Source organism: Indicator indicator, chromosome 4, assembly GCF_027791375.1.
Source record: "Indicator indicator isolate 239-I01 chromosome 4, UM_Iind_1.1, whole genome shotgun sequence".
NCBI lineage: Eukaryota > Metazoa > Chordata > Aves > Piciformes > Indicatoridae > Indicator > Indicator indicator.
This window is the reverse complement of record NC_072013.1, coordinates 31,446,201-31,462,661: the sequence shown is the minus strand read 5'-3', so window position 1 is coordinate 31,462,661 and position 16,461 is coordinate 31,446,201. Positions and strand designations below refer to the sequence as shown.

At 43.8% G+C, this 16,461-nt stretch overlaps 1 protein-coding gene across 1 annotated transcript in view; it reads left to right on the top strand.

The window, feature by feature from the left end:
• Positions 1–15,477, top strand: part of KTN1 (kinectin 1) — a 57,690-nt gene extending 42,213 nt beyond the window's left edge. The window contains exons 34-43 of the mRNA XM_054400636.1: positions 575–655; positions 1,696–1,785; positions 1,874–1,966; positions 3,584–3,655; positions 4,066–4,149; positions 4,346–4,429; positions 7,020–7,103; positions 8,410–8,502; positions 13,591–13,714; positions 15,116–15,477. Coding sequence (XP_054256611.1) covers positions 575–655; positions 1,696–1,785; positions 1,874–1,966; positions 3,584–3,655; positions 4,066–4,149; positions 4,346–4,429; positions 7,020–7,103; positions 8,410–8,502; positions 13,591–13,714; positions 15,116–15,120 — 810 coding nt within the window. The 3' untranslated portion in view covers positions 15,121–15,477. The remainder of the gene's footprint in view (positions 1–574; positions 656–1,695; positions 1,786–1,873; positions 1,967–3,583; positions 3,656–4,065; positions 4,150–4,345; positions 4,430–7,019; positions 7,104–8,409; positions 8,503–13,590; positions 13,715–15,115) is intronic.
• The last annotated feature ends 984 nt before the right edge of the window (positions 15,478–16,461 follow it).

Below are 16,461 nucleotides of genomic sequence, written 5' to 3'. Positions count from 1 at the left end.
GTGTTCCATCACTGTGAGTGATGGAAGTGAGGCTTGAGAAATGAGCTCTCTGTTTCATTTGTAACATGAATATTTTTGAGTATTCATGTTTAAAAATATTCTGAAGTGTGCTGAAGTTAGTTTCCTGTCAAACTAGAAATAGTCTTTAAAAAGACCTTTTCTGTCAAGTTATGGAACTTGCTGAGTTTCTTGCTGAGGTCCCTGAAACTACATAGCTAGTACCTGCTTTAGCTGCTCGGGGGTTTTGGAAGTGATTTCATTAAGTCTGCAAGTACTTCTTGCAGAACCCCAACACTTGCAGGGAGACCTCTATCACCCAGCTGTATTTCAGCCCTTTCAAGCCCTTGTGTACTGTGTGTCATAACCTTGTGCTCCTGGATTGCTGCCTGCTGACTGTCAGCTCAGTTGGGCTCTGTGTGGTACTAGCTGAACAACTGCTGTCAGGCTGTGTTACCTCTGGGGAATTGGGGGGACTGAAACAGTGCTCTGTAAGCCTGCAGTTGGGAGGCAAGTGTCCAGAAGAAAGATTTATTTAGGTTATTCTCATCTTTAACTGGAATCCATTTCCCAACAGAACCACAGTGAATGGATATGTGGGTTTGAAAAGATGGCTAAAGAGTATCTGAAAGAGGCTTCAGGATCTGAAGATGTCAAGGTAGGCATAGCAGTGGACAGCTTCCTTGTGTGTGGCATGGAATATTTTGTTGTATAAATCTTGCAGATTGTGAAGTTCCAATTACCAAACAGGTGACATGAAAATTGTTTTATAGGTATTTGTACTTTGTAAATCAGGAATCTATTTGCATCTTCAAAAAGCACCTTGTGGAATAGTGAAAACATTGAAGAAATTCAAAATCCCAATTCCCTTTTCCATAGAATCATAGTGAAGAGTAGATTTAGATTGGATGTTAGGAACAAATTCTCTACCATGAGGGAGGTGGAACACTAGAACAGGTTGTCCAGGGAGGTGGTTGAGAATATCTCATTCCTGGAGATAGTCAAGGTGAGGCTCAACAGGGCTCTAGGCAACCTGATCTAGTTGAGGATACCCCTCCTTACTACAGAGGGGATTGGACTAGATGACCTATGGAGGTCTCTTCCAACCCAGACCGTTCCATGATAGAATTGTTTTGGTCAGAAAAGACCTTTAAGATTTGAGTCCAACCGTTAACCTAACATTGCCACCACTAAACCATGTTCCTCAGCACCTCATTTACATGTCTTTTAAACCCCTCCAGGGATGGTGACTTTGTCACTGCCCTGGGCAGCCTGATCCAGGGTTCAACAGTGTCCAACCTAAACCTCCCCTGACCCAACTTGAGGCCATTTCCTTTTGTCCTATTGTTTGATACAAGGGAGAAGAGACCAGCCCCTGCCTTGCTACAACCTGCTTTCAAGGAGTTGTAGAGAGCAAGAAGGTCTGCCCTGAGCATCCTTTTCTCCAGGCTAAACAACTCCAGAAATAATCTTTCAAGTAACTGTTTGGTTTTTTTCAGGTTTTTTCAGGTCAGCGCAGTACCAGGTTTGTGACTGAGTAGTGAGACTTGCAGGTGAAGGTTGCACTTGCTGTTGTTTTCACGTGAAATTGAAAGACAGACCTGCCATTGTGAATGATACCAGCTTGTTGAAATAAATAACAGAAATCAAATCCATGAGCTGAGATGTGACTCCTCTGGTCCCTCTTCTGCTTTCTAGGCTATGGAGCAGAAGTTGAAGGAGGCAGAGGAAATGCACATACTGCTGCAGCTGGAGTGCGAGAAATACAAATCAGTTCTGGCAGAGACGGTAAGCAGGAGGCCTGGTCCCTGTGCCCTGTGATGTTGCAAGCTGCCTTTCTTCTGTTGGGAGCTTTCATACCCTGCTCTCTTCTTAGGAAGGGATTTTACAAAGGCTACAGAGGAGTGTAGAGGAAGAAGAAAGCAAATGGAAGATAAAAGTTGAAGAATCACAGAAGGAACTCAAACAGGTATTTCTGAAGAACCACTTTTTGCTTGAAGTTGCAGTGAGGGTAGATGTAGAGCATCTCTGGCTTCCCGGTTTGCTGTGTGCCATGACTAGGGGATGGCAAAGGTGAAGCCTGCAACTTGTATAATAGGAATGATGCCTCTTTATAACAATAGTATTTTTGGTGCTCTGCTACTTAGCTTCATACTGAGTGACCTTTATTTTACTGAGGAACTTATTTCCATTTAGAAAAACCCCAAAAATGGAGGAGTTGTCAGTGTCTTTAGATCTTTGTGGCTATTCCTCTTGCCATCTCTAGAGAATCAAGAACAAATGAAGAGCACAGAGTCTGTCAGTCTTGTGCAGGTGATGCAGAAGGTAGCTAAACAGCATGTAGTCTTGAATCCTGGTGGGATAGGAAGCAAAAGATCCAGGAATGTGTGTCGTATTTATGTGCCCAAGAACATATATTTTCTGATCCTGGCAACTCAAGGTGTATTTCTGTTAAACGTGTTTTTTTTCAAAGTCCATTTGTGAACAGATACAGACTCCTTGTGGTAAAATTTAAGTGTCATATAATAATTTTTGGAAGCTGTTAAAATAGTGCTTAATCCATTATGGTTGATAATTACGCTTGAAATTGCCTGCAAAGCTTTCCTCTTTGGGAAGGCTCTGTTGCTGGCAAAAGTGGTAAGAAAAATCCTTTAATGTTACTTTCCTAATCTAGAATTCAAGTAGGTCAAACTGCTTTTTTTGAAAGAAATTATTTCTAAAGTACTTCTGCTTAGCAAATTTTGAGTGCCAGACTATGAATCTGGAGCAAACAGAGATGATTTTTCATAAATGTGTGGTCTATAAAAGGCTGTCAGATCTTGAACTGTAGATGTGCCTTCATCTGTTGTGCTTATGCAGCCTCTAATAAGGCTAAATGTTCTGGGTTTGGCTACCTATCACGCAGGGTAGGGGACAGTCTTCCCTGTTTAGGTAACGTATTTCCTTTATCATGGCTAACAGGCAACTGGCTTAGCTGTAGAATCATAGAATTGTTTCTGTTGGAAGAGACCTCCAAGAGGGAGTCCAACCACTGACCTAACACTACCATGGCCATTAAACCATGTCCCAGAGTGCCACGTTCACACGTTTCTTGAACTCCTTCAGGGGTGGACACTCCACCACCTCCCTAAGCAGCCTGTACCAATGCCTGACCCCTCTTTCTGTCAAGATATTTTCTATCACTTGATACTAAGGAGAAGAGATGACCCCCACCCCATGACAACTTCCTTTTGGGTAGCTGTAGAGAGCAATGAGGTCTCCCCTCATCCTCCTCCAGACTAAACAATCCCAGTTCCCTCAGCTGCTTCTCAGAAGACTTACTGTCTAGACCCTTCCCCAGTTTATATTCCAAATTCTTTATGAACCTATGTTCTAAAGATGTCAAATAGCTTCTTATGTTGAGAGAAGGTACGAAAGATGTTCTAACAGAGATGCAGTATATTGAATTGAGTGAGAGCCTTACTTTTTGTTCACTCATTTAATCCTTAACATTTTTGAATCATAGAAGCAAATTTGTGTGTATGTGAAAAGTCTGTCTAAGAGCAACCCATCTGAATGATACGTTTTGCTTTCTTGCAAACTCCAGATGCGTTCTTCAGTTGTTTCTTTGGAGCAGGAGCTAGAGAGAGTAAAGGACGAAATCAAAGAAGTTGAAACTGTACGTGCAGGTGGTTTTGTTTTTGTCTTTGAAGCATTTCTATTATTTAGTCATGATGTAAGTGTATGCTGCAACCTGTGCTGCAGTTTAAACTGGATCTTTTGGCCAGTGTTTCTAAGCAGCGGACAAGATGGGTACTGGAAATTGTCCCATTTTTCACTTCTGTGCTCACCCAGTGGGGCTCTTGTGAGACTGAGCAGTTTATTGCTTCTTGATGTCTTGGGCTTCATTGTTTTAATCTGTTTGATGTGTAGCAGTTTAAATCTGTGCTGTGCAATCACTGGATTTGAAATGTTCTCTATATGTCATGGAATATCTGATTAGAAATTTATAGCTAATTATAAATTAAGAGATGATACTGCAAGAAAGCTTTGAAAGCATCTGTTTTAACTCTGTTTTTCTCTTTCTAGCTGAAAAGAGAGAGAGAACATTTGGAAAGTGAACTAGAAAAGGCAGAAATAGAACGATCGACTTATGTGTCAGAAGTCAGAGAGGTAAACTTCATTGACCAAACTGTTCTTTTTTCTTTTGTTGACTAGTTGGCTGGCAAACTAATCTAATGCTTTAGCCCCTGTGGCTGAGGAGTCGATATGCTTGTAACCTTAGGGTAGAGCAACACACTAATAACTGAGCAGAAGAAAAGTGGGCATCCTAAGGAGACAAATCCTAAAACTCTAAACTTCATTTCAGCTCAAAGATCTCTTGACTGAATTGCAGAAAAAACTTGATGATTCATATTCTGAAGCAGTAAGACAGAATGAAGAGTTAAATTTGGTAAGAAGCTTGTTCTCTGCTGGGCACAAACTAGGCTCCCAGCATACTCATGAAGCGGAGACTTATTTCAAATCCTGTCTGTTCTGCTAACCTCTTCAGCTTGATATTTTTGTCCATTGCAATCATTTATGTAGTCTGACTTTTACAATTTGTCTCTTTCTCTGCTCCTAACAATAGCATGTCTGGTTCTTAGGACTTATTCAAAGTCTCTAAGACTTCAATTCCTGGAACTTCTTGAGAATCAGTGTTCTATAGCATGGACATACACAACACCAAATACGTGTCCTGAGAGCAGCAAAAGTCATGCTCTTGATACTTTAACTTGAAGATTATTCTCTTGTTTTTTCCAAAGCTTTTGAGGATGCAGCTGTGATATCTGTGCTCTGACTGTGCAGAGCCTTTTCCATCCTCCTCTGCATGTACTGGAATTGGCCAAATGTTAGATTAATTCAGAATATCCAGCCATTCAGCAGCTGGCATATTGATGTGGCTGAGTAGCTCTGCTGGCTTGGTCTATGCACTGTGTTACAGTGTGTTTGGCTAGAAATGCTCTTCAGCCACTAATGCTCCTATACAAGGTTTTCTCAAGAAGGAGTTGGATTAACCAAGTCCTCAGCTACCGACCCAAAGATGCATGATTTTCCAGTTTGAGCCCTTTCACTCCTTGCATGTTTCAGTGATGTGTTTTAGGCTGTAGGAGCACGCAGATTGATCTCTCTCTATTTGAACAGTGCTTGCTTTCTTTTGAGCCCAAAGCAGGGAAGCTTGTATCTCTCACCATGTCTTTATTGGGACAGCCTGTCACTGCAGACTGAGCAGGGTGCTCAGCAGGGTGCTGCCACTCAATGTATCTGGGTTAAAATAGTTGATTTTAAAACCCAACCATAATAACAATCTGCTTAAGCTAACAGTATGCCTGGCAACACTAGTACAGCATTGATTATCATCCTGCCTCAGCAACCAGAGCCCCTTGGTTTGAAAGCAAGGGAAATGGGAATTGAATCCATGTCCTATAGTAAATCAGGAAACAGAAATCTCTTGAATATGAGGCAACAATCTACAAAAGCTTAAAAAGCTGAGCTTCCCTGCAAGAGCAGCTTGACTCTGCAGTCTGATGCTGTGTACCATGGCAGGAGTGTGAGGAGGTGGTAAACAACTACCTTGATACAGCTCAGGAATGCTGTCCAGCGTCTGCTGGTGTTTTTTGCAGGAGGCTGAGGAATAGAACTGTTGGGTTTCAAAGATGTTTACCACTGATATATAAGGTTAGCAAGGAGAGAGGCTGAAACTTTAGAGGAGCTCAACAATGCATCTTCAAAAGGTAGAAAACCACCATCCAGCAGTCCAGGAGCTCCAAAGGGAGAAAACCTTCTGAGAGTGAAACAAATATAATGTGTAGGTTTGGAATAAGTGAGGATTCAGGGCTCTGAGTAGCCTATTGTTCATTTCCTTAATCCCCTGCTGGCTTCCAAGAAGATTGACAGCAGGAATAGTGAACATTAACACAGTGCACTTCAGAGGCACAAATCCAACGACACTGGCACTTGAGCTGCTTGTTAGCATTCCTGTTTGAGGCTCCAGCCTTAAGTGCCATGGCTGGTTCTGTGTCTGGTGTTGAAGAGCAATTGAAATATTAAAAAAAAAAAGTTTATATCCTTGGGAAAGCTGTAGTTTAAGGGCAGCCAGTACAAAGTATTCATCCCTCTTGACTGAAATAGTTTAACTTTTTTTTTTTAATTGAATTTAAACACAATCGATGACTTAATACACCCCTGTCAGTGATTCATGCCTTGATGTGACATTAACAGACTGGTTAAGTCAACATAGTTGTAGTAAGTGGTGCTTTATTAAGATGACAAGTAGAGGTTTTTAGTTTATTCAGCAGTAAAGTGACTGCTTAGCCTGAATTAGGAAGATGACAGTTTACTTTTTTGCATATCTGCTGTGAATTAAGCTGAAGTAAGCTGAAATTAAGTTGAAGAATAAGAAAGATGGGGTCAGACTCTTTAGCAGGGCCTGTTGTGACAGGACAAGAAATAATAGCTTTAAACTAAAAGCAGGACAACTGAAAACTAGATACAAGGAAGAAATTTTTTATACTGAGGATGGTGAAACACTGGCCTAGGTTGCTGAGAGAGGTGGTAGATGCCCCATCCCTGGAACCATTCCAGGTCAGGTTGGATGGAGCTCTAATCAACTTGCTCTGATTGAAGATTTCCCTCCTATGACTGCAGAGAAGTTGGACTAGATGACCTTTAAAGGTCCCTTCCAACCCAAACCATTCAATGGTTCACTATTCCTACTGGCAGTATAGTTCAAAAGTTAAAACCACTTGTAACGAAGCTGATGCCAACTATGTCTTTTCTTCTGTAGTTTCCATTCTTTATATTTATCTTTACAGATGGAATCTATCTTCCTTGACTGTCCTTGTAAACCTCATCATATGTGTTGACTAATCCAGTGTGTGTGCAGTAATTGCTAGTAATCTTCCTCCCTTTGCAGTCAGTGTGCACTGGGTTAGTCCATGGGACCAGACAGCTGAAATCTGTGTGTGTGAAGGAAACTGATGTTCTTTGTTATTGTTTTGCAGCTGAAAACACAGCTAAACGAAACACTATCAAAACTCAAAGTTGATCAAAATGAGAGACAGAAGGTAGCTGGTGAGTTGCCTAAGGTAAGCAGAGACCTTAACAGCTACAGATCCAAATGGTAGCAAACCCTCAAGATCTGTGGGTTTGCAGTGCTGGAAAATGTGCTGATTTGAGCATCCTGAGGAGACTGCCTGCCTGGCAGGGTGCTTTACTTCTCTTGCTGGTTCCCCACATGCCTGGGGCTGTGGGTGTGAAAGCTCATGCAAGATACCTGCGTGTCTGTTGAAGGAATGAAAATGCAACTAACAGCTCTGTTTAATTATCCTTCTTGAAGGAGTCTCTTGTTTGTGATAATTTTATGCTGATGGGAAACAAGTGGTGATTTGGGGCTGACAAATAATTTGTTGTTTACAGAAACCCAGCCTAACAAAAAGCCTATCCCACAGCCCTACACCCCCGCTCTACCCCGAATCTTTTAAGCCCAATCTCAAATGGCAGTTACAAGTGGTTTACAAGCCATCTGCCTGGTTGCAAATCTCCTCTAACCCAGGAGACTGCAAATCTTCAAAGTTAGCTCTTTGCAAGCTTGATGAGACAAGCAGGTGGGTTACCTCTGCTCTTCCTCAGTGACTGCTCCTGCAAGATGGATTGGAGTGGGAAATCTTTAAGCATAAGAGGTCTCAGTGCTATCTGTCACCCCAGAAACAGTTCTCGCAGGAGACCTGATAAATGGAGATAAGAATAGCTTGCAGAGTGGCTGAGCTCTGCCTGCAGACTGTGCAGCACTTTGTTCCTCTTGCAGTAGATGCATAGTAAGGACAGGGAGCTGCATTCTCGCAGGTCTGGAGTGGGGAGAGCTGTTGGTAGGGCAAGCGTTGTTCCTGGGACAGGGACATATAATCACAAAAGCACTGCCAGGAGGTAAGGAGATAAAGGAGACCTCATGTAATAAGGAGTTTAAAACATTTTGCTCAGAATAATTATATTGGATGTTGACAGGTGAAGTGGCCTGTGCTGATGTCCATTCTCTGTAAATGTAGATCTATGATTAGGCTTTTGGAGACCTGACTGCATTGCTGCTCTGGCACAATAAAAAGTGTTGCTGCACTATTTTTACCTAATAGCTTGACATGAGACTATTAAAGCTTCCCTGTAGAATTGCTCTCAAATGCAGCAGGCTGACATGTAACATGCCAATTGTAAGGAGACATGTCAATCTTGGCAAATGTGCTGGTCCCCTGAGGAAATCTGGCATAAAACAGATTTCTTCCTGAACAGTGATTTCCTGTGTGTCTAGTACTCTTGGAGAGATGGGGATTTGCTTCTCAGCCTTTGCTAATTGTTCTGCCTCCCCTGTTTGGTGGGTTGTTTCTTTTTTGTTCCTTACAGGCCCAGGAGTCCTTGGCATCTCTCGAGAGAGAAATAGGGAAAGTTGTTGGAGATACCAACGTCATTGAAAACAGCGATGTTTGCACAGAGTCGGTGAGTGAGTCTTTTGAGCCAAGCTCAGGGGCAATGCACATCTCAGGCAGAGTTTAATCTTTGGGAAGTGAGGTCCAGCAGCGGAGCAGGACATGAGCTGCTTATGGTAGTTTAAGGCTTGATGAAGCTACCCATCCTGCAACTTGTTGGGGTGGCATCCTAGAGCTGTTATGCATTGAGAGTTCTGCTGTCATTTGGATTGTGACCTCTTCCCCATGGCTCAAATTTTCAAGGACGAAGGGGAGAGGTTTGGGACATAGACTTGGGCTTCCGTGGATTGTTGTTTTTGGTTTGTGAAGACTTGTCCCCTTAAGAAGGGAAGCTAAGAATAAATCTGTTGGTGACTAAAGGAACTTAAAATACTAACTGTTGGGTTGGTGCTTCCTGACATCTGTAACACCCAAGAAGGAAGGTAGTCTTGCATGTCCTGTAATACCAAGGCAAAGAATGTCTTTTACTAGAAGACTTGCTCCTTCTGGTCCTCAGCAGCTGGAAGGGAGAGCCTGTCCCTAGCCACTTGTAGGTGCCACAATTCAGCTGGTCCTGAAAATTTTTGCTGACCTTGATGTTGTCCAGCAGCAGAATCTGGCTAGCCTGAACTTCAGTAAGCAACATACTGGAGCACTGCCTCGTGGTGTAGGTGGGTTGCTCTTCAGACTGATGATATTGCAGTCACAGAATCTGGAATTTGATGGACTCAGTCTGAGGTGAGCTGTTTTCATGCTTGCTGAGCTGCTTGTGCAGTGGGTACACTGAAGGGCCGGCCCTGAAAAGACATCATCTGTACAAGTGGTTGAGTTGTGGCTTTGTAACTGGGTTTCTCTGTCTCTGAGAGCTTTCACACCAGCTTCAAAATAGTTTTGGAGCAGCTTTCCAGATGGCAGTTGGGTAGGGGAAGGCTAAAGCAGATGCCTTCCAGTGTGTTTTACACAGCGAAGTGGTGTCAGTGGAACTCGTTACCCATTTTCTTCTGATTGATAGAGTGGGAGGAAACTCTGTTGTTTGAGAGGGAGAGGAGTATTTGCTGATAGGACAAATAATTTTTATCTGCTCCTTTTAGCTGCTGAAAATAAGTGGCTTCATCAGCTGTGAGAGCCAGTGAAGAGTCCTCTAAGGAGTACTGTAGAAAAGCCTTTGCCTTTGTAGTCATTAGCAGAAATGAAATGGCTTTTCCAGAGTGATCAGTCATGGCTGCAGATCAACTCTGGCCTTGTGGGCTCACTGTGCCCAAGCCAGTGATGCAGCTGGGCCAGCCCTTTGAGTTAGTTTCCTGGGAGGGATGGTAGGTCTGCTGAGCCCTCTCCTGTGTTGCTGATAGGAGGGCCAGCCTGTCATGGTGACTATTGGGTGCTCTGTATCCCTGTCTGCAGCAAGCTGGAGAAGAGTCCTTCTCAAACCAATGACAAACTGCTTGATCTCTGCTGTGCCTGTATGGCTTATTTAAGTAGTGCATCACAGATTCACAGGTTGGAAGAGACCCTCAAAGGTCATCTTGTCCAACCCCCCTGCAGTCAGCAGGGACATCTCTAACTAGATCAGGCTGCCCAGGGCCACACCAAGTCTGATTTTCAGTGTCTCCAGGCACGGGGCCTCAACCATATCCTTGGGCAACTTGTTCTATTGTTATACCACTCTAATTGTGAAGAAATTCCTCCTTATATTTAAGAACAGCAATGCCATCAGCTGTGGCATTTTGTAGCTGATGACAGTGGTGAGCCCTCCTGAGCTGGGTGTCATTAGTTATGACCTGTGGTGGCCCAAGCATGGTGATTTGATTTAATTTCTTTAGCCTTAAAACCTCTGGCTCATGCCTTGTTCCTCTGTAGCTGTGTGGTCATGTTATGGAACCCCAACCAGGTTTCCTGCAGAGTAGTCATTGCTTTATTCTGAAAAGGAGTGTGGAAAAACAGTTCGAATTAAACCTGTAATTAAGCCTTCATTAGTAAAAATATGCTAATTGTCTAAACTGGGCTTTTGACAGGTAGCCATTGGCAGAGGCTGAAATTAGAATGCTCTTTATCTTCTTCCCTAAGTCCCTTTGCTGCTTTTTTTGTCTCTTAAGGGGGAAAAAAAGAAGCTGTTTCCCAGAAGCCTAAAAACCCATCTTAAAATAGCTCTCAGATTAAAAAAAGTCTTCCAGCCACTTCCACCTAGCAACAGTGTCTTCCTTTTTTAAGGACCTGAAAACACATGCTCAAAAATGAGCATATTTGTTCCTTCTGGGTACTGGAACCAACCCACAAAATTGAGATATGATGCTTGCATAAACCCTCAGACGCATTCTGTGTGTTTTCTTTAGACTCCTTTTCTGTTTAAAAATAGACTATTTGGTTTTTCTAATCAGCTTCCTTGTCACTTATGGGACTAGATGATGACTAGAGGGTGCCTTTTATATACTTTAAGAAAGTCATTTATATTCAGCAGCTTGCTTAAGCAGTAAACTTTTGAGGCTTATGTGAAATGTAGTGTGCTCTCCCTCCCCCAAATCTCAGTGTAGAACACTCCATCACTGAAAACTGGAGGTGTCATTTCTGTGAAGTGTGGTGGAAAGGGAATCTGTCAGCTCAGATCACCCTGGGTCTGTGATCACAGGGGGTTCCTCACTACAGTCCTCTTCCTCTATTCATCCCACATCCTTAAGACATAGAATCATAGAATTGTTTTGGTTAGAATAGACTTCTAAGATTGAGTCCAACCATAGACCTAAAACCACCAGGGCCGCTAAACCATGTCCCAAAGTGCTATTACGTCCCCACAGTTCTTGTTCATCTCTGGGGTGGTCACTCCACCACCTCCCTGGGCAGCCTATTCCAATGCCTGACCACTCATTCTGTCAAGGAATTTTTCCTAATATCCAACCTAAACCTCCCCTGGCACAGTTTCAGGCCATTTCCTCTCATCCTATCATCTGATACTAGAGAGAAGAGCCTGAACCCCACCTCACTCCAACAACCTGAAAGGAGGTTGTAGAGATCAATGAGATCTCACCTCATCCTCCTCAAGACTAGACAACACCAGTTCCCTCAGCCATTCCTTGGAAAACTTGTTCTCTAGACCCTTCCACAGCTTTTTTGCTCTGAGTCATAGAGCTGCATAAGGCAACCTTGCAGCCATGGGTTAGCAGAAGCTGCTATAGGTCTGTGTAGAGCCCAAATGCATCAGGAGCTGGTCAGGATTCGCCCTGGTAGGGCTGGGGATGTGTCTGTAACTCATGAGTAAACACCACCTGAGATTAGTGGAGTCACTAAGGTTAGATTCATAGAATGGCTTGGGTTGGAAGGTACCTTGAAGATCATCTGCCTCCATCTCCCTTGCCATGGGCAAGGATGCCTTCCACTAGACCAGGTTGCTCAAGGCCTCATCCAATCTGGCCCTGAACACTTCTGGGGAGAGGGCATCCATGACTTCCTGGGTCAGCCTATTCCAGTGTCTTCCCACCCTAAGGAATTTCTTTCTAATATCCAGTCTAAATCTTCCTTCTTCCAGCTTCAATCCATTCCCTCTTATCACTTGCAAGCCCTTGTAAAAAGTCCTTTTCCAGCTTTCTTGTAGCCCCCTTCAGGTACTGGGAGGCTGCTATAAGGTCTTGCCAGAGCTGCCTGTTCTCCAGGCAGAACAGCCCCAGCTGTCAAGGGGAAGCAGATAAGAGAGGGAAGAGCAGTTTGGAGATGAGGGCTGAGAATGAAGTGAAAAGCCTCTTCCTTGCGCCTGCTGGTGCTGCTCATCCGCTCCCGTTCCCAGTGCTGTCGCTCAGCGCTGTGACTGCTTCGTTTGCTGGGGTGCTAATTGCATTTGCTGCTCTGCTTTCATCCATCCCTATGAGATTGTAAGCGAAGCCTTTGTCTTGACAGACCTGATGCTCTACTTTAATAAGAGTAAAACAGGTTATGGCTACAGGTTCCCAATGATCTTCTGCAGCAGCAAAATATTTACCAGTTGCACTTCAGTAAGAGCTTTGCAATCTCTGGCTTTGTTCTCTTGCCTGAGCCCAGAGTCATTTCTGTAATGGTGCAGGCGGTTGAGTTTGATTTACTGCGCGCTCAGCGTTGCTTCAAGTCTGGCAGCGTTTCCAGCCAAGTGGGAGCTAGGAAAGTGCCCCTCTCTGAACTTGCTCTAATTTCCCCAAAACTCTAGGGAGAGATTTGCAGCAGCATTATGCATCACTCTCCTTCTGGTAGTAAAACTGCTCTCGGTTGGAGCAGGGCTGGCTGATGCTGAGCGCTCACGGACACCCCTGTGCTCAGGTTGAGAAGTGGATTTTTCTACATTGCTGATACCCAGACAGAGTTTCTTATTTTTAGCTGCTAATTTGGAAGGGAAAGCTCTTCTTACAGATATCTGCACATCTGTATTACGAGCTGAATAAGGAAGAGTAATATATGTTTTAGAGGTGGAGCTCTTTGTGTGTCTCTGGAGAAGCTGATCAATAAAGGTAATAAACCAAGGAGTATTTTGCTGTTAGTTCAGTGAGCCAGGGTCTGGAGTGGAGGGCAGGGAAGAAAGGAAGAGTCCATCTTGAGCTGTGACACTTCTTTAACAAACCACTGAAGTCCTTAAAAACAACAACAGAAAAAAAGCCTTGCTTGAGGACACAATCTCACAGATCCTCATGAAGACCAAATCCTTGGTGATCCAGCAGCCTTATTGTTACAGCTGCAGGGGTCAGAAGTCATCCCTCCCACTGGGCACACTGTCACTGAGTGCTTAGCAGCCTGTGTTATAAACCACATGGATTTTTTAGCCAAGCTTATGGGGATGTGGGGTAATAACCCCTGAGGCTGGATCAGTTGTGGTTGCAAGCACAATTCTTGGAAGCAGCGAGTAAGTGGAGTCCTGGGCAGGGAGGATGGGAGATGGAGGTCAGTGATGCTATCACCAGCGTTTGGTGTATGCAGGTAATTTCCTGGAACAGGAAACATCTTCTTGACTTTGAATCATGTTTTCATGTGGCCATAACCCTCTGACTTACAAGAATTGTTCCCATCTGCACAAAGAGTTGTAATTTTATACAGGGGATCTTTCTAGGCTTTCTTGGTAATTAGATTCTAAATGAGTTTTTAATGATTTTTTTTTTCCCTCTTCTTCCAGGAATTGACTGATAAAAGACTAAATGTGGCGGTGAATCTTAACCAGGATGTAGGTCATCTCAAGAAGTTGCTTGTGTCAGTAAGCCAAATGCTGTCAAAGGGACGAGAACACTACCAGCTAGTAGGTAGGTCTGCCTGGTGGCCGTCCAGTTGAGCTGTCAGGAAGGATTCTGGTCTGTGATGGTGGGACCCTTTTGCAGCCTTTCAGTATTTAAAGGGGGGCTGTCAGAAAGATGGGGGAAATCTTTCAGGAGGGTCTGCTGTGACAGGACAAGGGGTGATGGTTTTAAGCTGAAGGAGGGAAGATTCAGGCTAGATAAAAGGAAGAAAGTTTTTACACTGAGGGTGGTAAAACAGTGACTGAGGTTTCCTGGAGAGGTGGTAGATGTCCCATTCCTGGAACCATTCCAGGTAAGGTTGGATGAGGTTCTCAGCAGCCTGCTCTAATTGCAGATGTCCCTGCTGACTGCAGGAGGGTTAGACTAGATGGCCTTTAAAAGTCTATTCCAATCCAAACCATTCCATGACCCTTTTCAGATTTAACAAGTTGGGTGTCAAAATCAGAGACTTGCTGTTTGGAATTAATCAAAAACTTGTAGTAGGCACAGGATTTGTTCCTCACTGGATCCATGCCTGAGTTAGCTGGGACTGATCTCACATTCCCATGTCTCTCTCTAGGCATATAGTTCTTTCTCTTCCTTCCACTACCTGCTACTTCATGTAGCAGGTTTCCCAAAGTTCTGTTCTCCCTGTGCCTTGTTTCCTTTGTCCCAGCTACATGAGCAAAATTTCTACTCCTTCATATTTTGATTGCTTTAGGTTGGAGGATGTGAAGTAACTCACTGGGCTTCCACCAAGTTAACAGCAATGGCTGTATCTGAAGTGTCACTCTGTCATGAACTCTTCATCCAATTATAGACACAAGCACAAGGCTTTTATTTTAGTACACAGCCAACTTGGAAACCTGGCCCTCTGTGGTCGACTGCATCATGCTGGTAGACCTCTTAAATAATCCAAAGTTAGCTGAAGATTGCTTAAAACTGGAGATACTGAACTGTCTCAGGAAGCTGGTGCAGTTTGTGAGCCTCTGCTAGATGCGAGCTTGTGAGACAAGTTTGAGGGAGGGTCGTGAGCTGTTCAGTTGGGGAGGCATCAAAGCCTTGGCACTGAACAAGCTGCTGCAAGAAGTGTCAGAACTCCCTTTCATCTGTCTACTGAGCATGGGGACCTGATTTTTTTCAGTTTAGGTATTTTTTTTCTGTTCCTGTCTCCAGCATGGGCAGCAGAGCTGGTCTTAAGGGCTGGTAGCAGGGTGTTTACGGTGGAGTGAGCCCAGTCTTGTACCACAGGCTTGGTGCACATGGGAGGGAGGTGTTACCTTCTGGGAGGCTGTTTCCACCAGTGTTGCATGTTCCTTTGGGCTTCCTTGTGGTCCAACACTAATGAAGTGGCTTGGTTGAGCTGCTGAGGTGCAGATTTGCTTGAACAGTGCCTGGCTGATGTGGCTTTTTGTGTTTCTCTTGCAGAATGAAGACACGGGGGAATCGTTAATTTGAGGATAGCAGAAGGCATTGTATTATATTTTGCCAAATTAAAGCCTTATTTATGTTTTCACCCTTTCTACTTTGTCAGAAACACTGAACAGAGTTTTGTCTTTTCTAATCCTTGTTAGACTACTGATTTAAAGAAGAAAAAAAGAAAAACACCAACCAAACCCAACTCTGTAGACACCTCCACAGTTTAGTTTTATAATAAAAACAAACCTGTTTGGATAATTAGACCTTTACATTCCTGGAGAGACAGTAAACTCATAATCTTTTATTTTGCTCAGTAAAACTTGTTCAGAAAACTCCAACATGGTAAAGTTCACCGTGGGATATAACATTTTAATACTGATGTTGTACACTGTTTTACTTAATTACATTTTTGGGATTAGCTGCCTCTGACTTCAACCTCAAGTAAACACTCCTCTTTTTTTTTTTTTTTTTTTGGTTGCTAATGTAATCAGTTTTTGTAATGGTGTCATCAAATAAAGGGATGCTATTATTCAAGGTCTTCCTGCTCTCTTCTTTTAACTGAATGTGGATGACTTGGGTGAGATTTCCCTGTCTGCCCCCTCTCAAATGAGCATCAGGCTGCACTTTGCATACTTGGTTTTGGACAGAGAAAAGGCAAACTGGGGTGCTTGCAAACTTCAGAGCAAGTCAAGAAAAGGTGCTCTGTTCTGCTCTAGTGAGACCACAGCTGTATTGTTGCGTTCAGTTCTGAGCTCCCCAATTCAAGAGAGACAAGGAACTACCAGAGTGTCCACTGGAGGCTACAAAGATGCTGAGGAGACTGGAGCATCTCTGTGAGCAGCCTCAGATGGGAATCTTATCAGTGCTGATCAATGGCTAACGGGTGGGGGTGAGAGGATAGGGCCAGACTCTTTTCAGTAGTGTCCAGTGATAGGACATGGGGCAAAGGGCACAAACTAGAACAGGGGGAGGTTCCATCTGACTATGAAGAAAAACCTCTTTTCTGTGGGGATGCTGGAGCCCTGGGGGATGCTGACCAGAGAAGTTCTAGAATCTCCTCTGGAGAGATTTAAAACCTACCCGGATGCAATCCTGTGCAACCTGCTCTGGGTGACTCTCATGTTAGCGGCGCAGTTGGATTAGAAGACCCCTAGAGGTCCCTTCCATCTGCCACCGTTCTGTCATTTTTGTGATACTAAGGTGGTAACAAAAAGTGCAAGAAATCCCAGCGAACCATCCCTCAAGTTGGGGTTCCACGTGGTGTATTGTCTTGGGCAGGGGAAATCAGGTATTACATGGGGGATGAACAGCTACGAACAGCAGATTGTACAGCCAAGGCAGCTTTCATGGCATCC